Genomic DNA, 9,572 nt, shown 5'->3' on the forward strand with positions numbered 1-9,572 from the left:
AGGTTACATCTGGATGTAGACCCCAATCCCCAGTCTCTGTATTAAGATAACTTTTTAGAAATTGGCAAACTATCTCTGGAAGGGTCCAGAGTGTAAATTATCTGGCTTTGGGGATCAAGTAAGGTCTGTTGCATATTTTAACTCTTTAAAAAAGTTTTAAAAAAATTCTTAGATCATGGGTTGTGTAAAAACATGCCACAGACCCTACTTCGCCAATTCCTGCTTTATCCCAAACTTTTAGAAATAGATCCTAGTGGAGAGGGCCCTCCTGGCTTCCCACCGGTTCTCTGTCCCAGCGACTGGGCTGACAGCTGCCCCTGCCATTCCCAGAGGACCAAGGATGGCGGTTGCTTCACCCCAACAGGGACAAGGTTGAGCCTAGATAAGGCTAGAACAGATGTGATCCAAGTTCCTGAAGTCATCACAGGCATGGGAAGATCTAGTCCACGTTCTACCACACTGAACAAGGAGGCAACATACTCTTTTCCAAGCTCTCACACCTGCTTTTGACTCCCACAGACCACACTGTGAAGCTGAAAACTTACTTTGCCTAATTAGGATTCACCATGTAGACATACCACCATCCTGCCCCACACAGGTATTTCAGGATGAAAAAAAATTGCCCAGGGGCTTCAGAGACATTTCTCAACACAGATCTGTAATGAATTAAGGGAATCGAGGAATGTTGGAGGGGCACATCTTCTCAGAACACTGTTTAAAGTGACTGCTGGAAAGCAGGAGGCTGACCTGGGCAGAGGTGGACCCGGACCCTAGGAGCCATTTCTTCTTAGTGGGCCACTTCTGATGCGGCCATCTACCTCACAGGGCACACAGCCAGAGAATTTGCCCTCTTTGTAATGCCTCCACATTCCAATAATCCTGAGATGCAAGAGACCTGTGGCACGTGCTAATGTCGTGCTAGCAGGGGGAAACACACACACACACACACACACACACACACACACACACACAAATGTTAAGACCACCCCTCGGTTCTTGTGTCCCTGGCTTGAAACTGTGGGGTTTCTTTTGCTGAAAGAACACAGCTGGGCCACAGGAAATTAAGCTCTTAGCCCCCGAATGTGACATTAATCAGATGTGTGCCAAAAACCATCGTCTTATAAAAGTCCCAAAGGACATCACTGGCTGGAAATTCCTTTACTGAAAGATAAATTAAAATCCATGCATTCCATGAAGGCAGAGGTTTGGAGGGGTTCCCTGCTTTAGTCACATATGTACTCTAAGAGCCTAGAACTGTGCTTGGAACATAGTAGGCTCTGAAATAAATGAACAAAAACTGTTGGTAAAGCTTAGAAATTGGTAAATGGCTTCATGGCAAAGGAAGAAGGGAAGCTGCAGACATTACAGCTGAGGACCTTCTCATCCCCCAAATAAAAGCAATAAACAGCCAGGATTGAGACCTTCATTTTCTGGATAGTCAGCAATCCTCTGCTTCAGGCAGGACCCCCAACACAGAGAAGCAGTAAGAGTCCCCCTGGGAAGGAAGGCAGTAAGTTTGCAGAAGCTGAACAATGGACACTTAAACTACTGATTGAAATGCAACCTTTCTCCTGAGAAAATAGGGTATTCTAGAAGAAAGCACCTATCTGCTTTTTTTGGGTGCACCCACTCCCCAGCTGCACTTAGAAAAGATGAAGTGAAGTGAATGTAGGAAGTCAGGCATCAATAACTTCAGGGACAATGAGAGCGGCAACCAGAGCCAGTCTCAAAGGACACCAGCGAAAGCATGGCCTTTTGTGTTCAGTTCAACTGTTAGTTGTTTCCTATTGTTTCACCTTGTTTTGTAAAGAGTAAGTGAAAAGTGAGACAGAACCATGCCTGAGCCGAAACCCCCCATCTTCCTCTGACACCTGTTCTTCAGATTCAGTAAAAGGGTGTTGGGGGCAGTGGGATCCCCTTTAAAACTGCAATCTGACACTGCTTCAAAGCCAGTGTCTGCAGGGCAGTCAACATATCGGGCAGGATGCCCACATCCTCTTCAGGTCATTTAGAGTAACAAGTTCACGGAGTCAGCAATAGCTACCAGAATCAGTACCTGTAACCCATTAGTAACCAAAACAAAACAGGCGAAGGGGAGAACTAATGCAAACAATGGCAGCCTCTCAGAAGCTCAAGTAAGCCGGTTTCTAAGCTAGAAAAGGAGGCATCCTTGGCTAGCAATACAAGTTCTGGAAGGCCTAAAAGATTTGGGTCAAATCTCATTGCTTACTGTGACATAGCATTCACTCAGTCACTCAGCAGTGCGTACAGAACCCTGTCCAAGCACGGGGCGAGCCAGTGAGGGTGCAGTCGTGGATGAGGGGACAGATGATGCCAGCGCTCATCAGGCTAACCATCCAGTGGGAGAGACGGTCTAACCGAGAAACAGGCTGCCTCCAATACGTCTGGGATGCAAGCAGTTTTGCACAAAACCACCCCCATCCGTCCCCTGCTCTGTTCTTAACATCTGTACCACTTCCTCCTTATGGTTGAAATATGGACAATAGTTGTGAAGATACAAATGCTTTCTGAAAGGGGGACCACAAGCCCTGACTGAGCCAGGAGCTGCCCTCAGTGCCTGTTCTTAGCTATGATGGCCACAGGATGGAGGGGCAGTGGGGAGAGACCATAACCAGACTGACGACCTGATTACTAGTCTCATCTCTGTCAATAAGACCCTTCAAGGAGGAAGGGTATGTAGCTCAGTGGTAGAGTGTGTGCTTAGCATGCACGAGGGTCCTGGGTTCAATCCCCAGTACCGCCACTAAAAATAAATAAAATAAACCTAATTATCACCCCCCCCCTCAAAAAAAGATCCTGGGTAAGAGGCAAAAGTCTAAGAGCCGCTAAAATTGACTGACGAAGTCTTCTGCTGGCTCCTACTATCTATCACACGAATAGAGCACATTGTGTAGTCGGGAAGGAGGTAGGAAGCAGATACCCTCTTTGTAATTTTCCCAAGGCACCAGATTTCTGGGCTAGCCTACATTTGGGAAAGCATATAAAAACAGCTGATGGGCTGCTGCAGAAACACCCCCAGTGTTGCTGGCGATGGTCTGAACCTGCTCTTTCAAAAATGTCTATTGTAAAGCTCAGAACTCAAAACTCCACTATGTGCACTCACCATGCCAGACTCAGGGAGTTGCCGCAGTGAGCCTGAGAGGCAGTACCCACTGAGTGCTTCCCACATACAGCAACTCATCTGTCTTCACTGGAGCTCTGGAACTCATTTATTCAAACAGAGAAGACTAAAGCACAGAGATTCAGGAATGTTCAAGGGTCGCCAAGCAAGTGGAATCGCAATTCAAACTGGGGCAGAGAGTTTCCACCGTGCATGTTTTGTCATTAAAGCCCTCTGTAGGAACTCTGTGACCTGCCAGATAGCACATTCTTGTCTTTCCTCTGATGGTGCCTTAGCTAGAGCCCGACGCTCCCAGCCTGGTGGTGCTCCCATTAAAGCACCTTCTTGCTCTCCAGTTTCCAATACGTTTGCAGAAATATCACCCTAACTTCCTCATTTTAAGAGGATTTGGCAACACTGCTGCACTATCTCCAAGGGGGAATTTTTGCATCCCCAGGTCACTATTTCCCATGGGAATACGACCCTAACAAGACACCACTGATGGGACAAATACAGCTGAGAGCCTCCCATTGCAGATGCATAAACCATAAAGCATAAATCATAGCTGATGCAATCCAACATCCCATATTAAAGAAAACCAAGTTGAAACAATTCTTCTCATGCCCAAAAAGCCATATCTGGCTGCTTCTCATCACTTCCTCATCATTGATAGCATAGTACAAAACTGTGTAACTTTGTGCACCTTCGTGTACATCGTATATTGGTTACAGTTGCAAAGGCTTTGGTCTAAAAATCCAGTCTGTAAACCTTGACCAGGAACCGTGCTCAAGTGTTTTCCTGGGACTAGTTGAAGCTCCTAATAAACGTTCAAATCCTTAATTGATCATTGGATGCAAAGAGTTAGCATTTTATCAGACAGACCTAATAAAGGTTGATTTCTTGACACTGACACTCACATGTACTTCTTTATTTTTAACATGTCATTTAACATGTCATTTTGATATGAGACCCAATAAAGGAAAGGTGAACAAATCTTTTGTTCAAATTATGTAGTCTGAGAAAGGAGGAAAAAAGTTGACTTGTAGAAAGAACTTTAATAGCCCCAAGAGTGGTAATGCCAAGGTGACTTTAAATTTATTCTAGCCAAACCAAGCACATAGTCTAGATAAGTCACACCAACTCTGAAATCTTTATTGGTAAAAGAACACCCTCTGTCTGACTATGACAGAGAAAACATGTACTCTAAACTTAAGCAGCCACTAGCATTCACTCAGTGATTCACAAGCATTCAGTACTCGGCACAATGCACATCGGGCAAGACTCTCTCAAGACACAGAGCCTGTGATTAAGATGAAATCCTACAAGAAAAGAAAGCTAGACATATATGAACCCATTTTATGTATAATGTGATAATATAGTCAATTGTTTGAGACAGATCTCAAGGTCAATGGTAATTCAGAAAACTATTATGCTCACAGTGGATGCTGGAGTTATCCAACTGCTCCTACTGAGTTTATAGCCATCTAAACTTATAGTCTTCTTCCTTACTTAGATCCTAGGATCTGGCAAGTTCAGCCTCATCTGCAGACACCAGTGGGATGATAAAAGGGCCCAGGCTTTGAAGACAGACAAACCTGGGTCCGAGTCCTGGCTCTCACATGTATTAACTTTGTAACTCTGAGCAAGTTGACTTAATCCCCAGGTTTCGGTTCCCTCCTCTGTAAAGCTGAGACAATAAAACTACCACCTCAGAGTGGCTCTGAGGATTAGAGATACGTGTACATAAGGTGCACAGAACAGTGCTGAATAGTCAACCCTCAAATTATCATTTAACATATGGCTAACACAGAAAGGTGCTGCTTAGGTAAAACCATGTAAAACAGAAGTGTACAAAAATGGTGGTTCGGGTCCAGAATAACGGTTAATTTGAATCCATCTGTCTCTTCCATATCATGTAAGTCTCCATACACTTTTAGAAATAATGGCAGATCAGGTTACTCACACCTACCACACTCACTTTTAGAATTAATTTGATCCTCCCTATCAATGATTTTTTTAAGTCAGTTTTAAAAGATTACTCTCTACAAATTCACAAGTGACTTTTGGAGTTCTTTCTCTTGTGCTAAAAGCCATTCGCTAAAAGACAATCTGATAAGAGTAGGTTTCTACTGTGGTCAGATAGCATTCCCCAAACAGTATCTCTGCTCCACGACTTACTGCTTAATTAAGGGTCATCCAACAGTTGAAGAGTCTGGTTTCCTGGAAGGAAGGTTCTCCGTTTTTACGTTAACATGGTAAAGGGCTGTCTACCCGCTCATCTGCCGAGGCCTCTGAGCTCCTGAGGATCTGTCTAAACAGGTTTGCACCATGACTCGGGTTGAGGACATTGGTTTCTATAGCAGCACTTCAAGCTTTAATGCACATCTCATTAGCACACAGGTTCTGATTCAGGAGGTCTGGGCAGGGGCCCTGAGACAATACAAGCTCCCAGATGATGCCTGTGCCAATTGCCAGACCACACTGGGAGTAGCAAGGGTCTACAGGGCCAGGACAATTAGGATTCACAAACCAACAAGCACACAGCATTATTCCACTTTTGGGGTTCAAAGTGGGGGCAGCAACTGCCAACTGACTGTCTTGAGGAAGGGACTAAATGATAGAAATTGTGTAAGACCGATGAAGTACATGCACAACTCTTAAGAAAACCAAGAAAAGACACTTAAGATTCACAGGGACCATTACTATTTTCTCCAGGTGAAAACATCCTACCCCTCACATTCTCCTAAACAGAGCTCTTGTGTTCTTCTCCGAGACATAAATATCCTTTTTGTTAGCTTTCATAAGCTCTTCCTTTGGGTTAATGAAACACATCAAGACATTGCTAGTGTCAAGTCTTCGCGTTAAGAGAAACAGTTTTTAAAATCTGGGAAAAACAACAGTAACAGCGTAACGAATGAAATCAGCTTAGGACATTCATCAGGCACCAATGGTTTCTGAAAATTGGACATGCATTCTGTAACTGTCACTGACTTATGTGCAATCTGACCTTCAGGGACCAAATAAATGAGCAAATCATCTCAGGGACACTTTCCATGTTAAATTAGAGGTTTTATGCTGTAGTAACAGGGAAAAAAATGTGTCCTAAGAAATAATGTGGATGAAACACAGAGCTGGAACCAGGCAGAGTCCTGGTGCCAGCACCAGCAGGTCAGGTCACCAGCTGGGCGACCTTGCTTACCCAGTTAACCTCTTCCAGCCTGCCAACTGAACAGTTCACCCTCCTTTCCTACCAACTCACACACCTCTGTTCAGTGTTCACCGCCCACGACCCAGAGAAGGGAGCTCTTCCCAAGGATAAGATGTGATCATTGCTTCACTTAAGCAATCAGTGTCATTCCACTGCCAGATGTTACAACATGGTCTGTGATGTCATTGATGGTAGCTTCCTACCTCTAAACTGACCAGCCCAGCCCTGGAACCACTTACACCTGAACCTTTGAGCATCTGAAAGGTTTCTTTCAGTTGTAAGTATTATGATTCATCGTTAGGACAACTTCTCTTTCAAGTTCACTTTTGAAGATTGCCGTGTTATCTTGTACTACCCAGTATTTATCCTGGCGCCCTGAACAGTGCATGATTCCCAGAGACAGAGAGAGAGTCTGGAGGAGTGTGTGATCCTTGTACCTTGCACAGTACCTTTCAGAAGCAGTTTAAGTGTTTAAGCACACATGCCTCCTTCCAGTGAGGGCACTGGGACAGAAGCCTATAATGACTGCAAATCGACCCTCAGCTCCAAAAGGCTGCAAGCAGGGAACAGTGATATCACTTGTCAAGAATAAGAAACTCCTGGGAGCATTTTTCAAACTACACCTTCCCCAGCCCTATCCCAGTTTAGTTTTAACAAATACCCAGGTGACTGATTAAACGAGCACCCAGGTGATGTGTGGACGGAACATTTAGGAAGACAGTTCCTCCCCCTTCTTGTTGTTCAACAACCTTGATGCTTTTTATTTTCACTTACGACAACCCCATCGGCTGCCCACATCCTCCCCCTCTCGCCCGCCTTTTGCCCACAGAGGCCGTGACAGTGTTACACTCTGTCCCGGCAGAAGGTCAAAAAGACAGTCAAGGGCCAAGTATTTCCTTGTTGTTGACTCTGTATTTTCAAAACAAATCACAAATGCAAAAGCAACCATCTGTCTTTGCTCTGCCTCACTGTTTACACCCACAATCCGATCCACTTTCCTTATAAACTTTCAACCTCTCTTCTCCAACCTCCACCACTCAAGTATCCCAGAGGGCAGTAAACCGCCTCCCTCAGGATCTTAGGGCACAGACTAGCCGCAAATGCTGAGCTGCCCATCGCTGCTCTGGCCCAGCAGCCACACACACACAAAGGCTGGCACCAAGGAGCGCTGACCCACCCAGCCCGTGCCAGCACCACCGTGGCCCCTGCTCCCCGAGCGCGCCTCCAAACCGCTCCTCTGCGTCGCCGCCTCCCCAGCCAGCCCGGGGCGCGCGGCGGCGGAGGACTCGGCAGAGCCCCCAGACTTACCTGAAGCACGTGGTGAGCTCGCCCGAAGGCTTCAGACACGGGTATTTGGTCGTGGCGATTTTGTTTTCCTGAGCAGATTTCTCTGTGAAAAAGTTGGAGGAACTCTGTTGGTTTTCCGCGGGGAGAGCGGAGACAGTGCGCGCTGGGCATCCGCGTCCCGCGCGCCGAGCAGCCGCTCGTCCGCTAAGCGCGGACGCAGAGCGGACTCCGAGGCCGGAGACTCTCCAGGCGAGGGTCCAACAGAGAGAATTCAGCCCCAGGATAAGAAGAGGTGAAGAAGCAGAGCCCTGGAGGGTGGCAGGACGGCGGGGCGGGGGTGTCCCGGGGCCCCGACTCACAGATGGGGGAGCCCGGAGTGAGGGAGCGGAGGCTCTAACGCGAGAGCAGACTTAAAGTCTCCTGGGAAGTTGAGAGCCCGAGGGAGCGAGGGCATGCGGGTCACCGCGGAGGTGGGTGGTGGGTCACAGCCCTGCACCCGAAAGCTGGGCGTGCACCGAGCAGGGGCTGGCAGCGCTTACCTGTCGCCGTTCTCAGGCTCCTCCCGGTAGCTCCACGTGTGTCCCAGCGCCAGGAGCAGCAGCAGCGGACCCAGGCTCTTGCCCAGCTGCCCCCTCGCTGCTCCTCCCCGGCTCGGAAGCGGCGGCACCATCAGGGAAGCTCCCGGCTTCTTCCCGGCGCCGGAGCTCTCTCCCCGCCCTGCGCCAGGCTCCTCCGCGCACCGCCGCTTTCCCTCTCCCCGGCAGGGGGCGCCCGAGGGCGGGGGCGTTTGCGCCACCTGCACAAGCCACTGGGGTTTGGGGGATCAAGGTGGGAGCTGGGGTGCAAAGCGCCAACTTGGCAGAGAGGCACGTCAACGGGGCGCCTGCGGTGGTGCCTGGCCGTCACGAGGCTCGCGGAGTCCGGGCGGTCTCGCTCAGGATGTTCACGCCGGATGGACAGGCTCACTCCACTCGGCTTTGGGCGGCACCCTCGCCTCCTGCCTCTTCGGCTGGGAGCGCTGCTCAGGGTGCGGGAAGCAGGCGGCTGCTGGCATTTTACTCCAGGGTCGCCCGACCAGGAGGAGGAGTCGATCTCCACCCCGGGAGAAGGAGGGGGTGGAGCAGAGGGGTTAATAAACTTCCTTCCTGTTGTCAGTTGATTTCCAAGGACCAGGGTCAGGTCAACGTTTGCTTTCCCCCCTCGAGAGCCTACACTGTCCTTTCCCGCACTCAAGTTCTCCTTAGTAGAATAAGGCAGGAAAAGAGGAATTGAAAAGCTACAGCGGCTCTCACAAGCTGCCCTTCCAAACCTGAAATAGCACAATTTCTACAGCGTGGTCTGTCTCATTAAAGTCCCTTAGAAGAAAGGCCTCCTCTCGTTTCATTTGGTAATAAAGCCGCTGTTTCCTTCATAACTCGAGGTCGAGCAAGTAATGAGCTCTCATCGTTTCTTCCTGGGGGGTTTTAAATCCTCTTGCCCTGAGCTGCTTTAATGCGCTTTCCAAACCTCGCACATACGGAAGAGGGGAAACTCCTGGAAGATCAGGTGAGACCCTGAAGGGGGCCGTTAATCAGGGGACCCCGCCCCCCTGCTAGTTAACGTGGCGGGTGTTTACCCTGAAAACCCGGGCGGGGTCGGTAAATCAGCTCACCTGGTGGAGGCCGAATTGTAGCTTGTATATTCGGTTGCATCTTAACACTTTGTTGCGTTATTAGGCGTTTCTGTGCCTGTTAAAGAGAAACTCGTGACATAAATGTGTCCCGCTGAGCCAAGCAAGTGGTGGTGGCCCAGAAGTAAGTTGGAAGAGCACGAGTTTCTAATGCGAGCCTCTTAACAGACGCGTGGTTCTGCAGTCCCAGGACTGGGGAGGTGAAAAGGTAGCTCGTTCACATGTTACCGGTGTGCTACTTGGTTAGGGAAGCAGGTGTTTTGATTCAAACTATTCTGGGCTACTGA

The 9,572-nt window shown here is 48.4% G+C and overlaps 1 protein-coding gene across 1 annotated transcript in view; it reads right to left on the bottom strand.

The window, feature by feature from the left end:
* CCBE1 (collagen and calcium binding EGF domains 1) overlaps positions 1 to 9,004 on the bottom strand; it is a 175,658-nt gene extending 166,654 nt beyond the window's left edge. The window contains 3 exon segments of the mRNA XM_032470346.1: positions 7,638 to 7,705; positions 7,707 to 7,719; positions 8,156 to 9,004. Of these exon segments, the coding sequence (XP_032326237.1) occupies positions 7,638 to 7,705; positions 7,707 to 7,719; positions 8,156 to 8,286 (212 nt within the window). The 5' untranslated portion in view covers positions 8,287 to 9,004.
* Positions 9,005 to 9,572: the final 568 nt, after the last annotated feature.

The sequence above is a fragment of the Camelus ferus genome, chromosome 30 (assembly GCF_009834535.1).
Source record: "Camelus ferus isolate YT-003-E chromosome 30, BCGSAC_Cfer_1.0, whole genome shotgun sequence".
Classification (NCBI taxonomy): Eukaryota; Metazoa; Chordata; class Mammalia; order Artiodactyla; family Camelidae; genus Camelus; species Camelus ferus.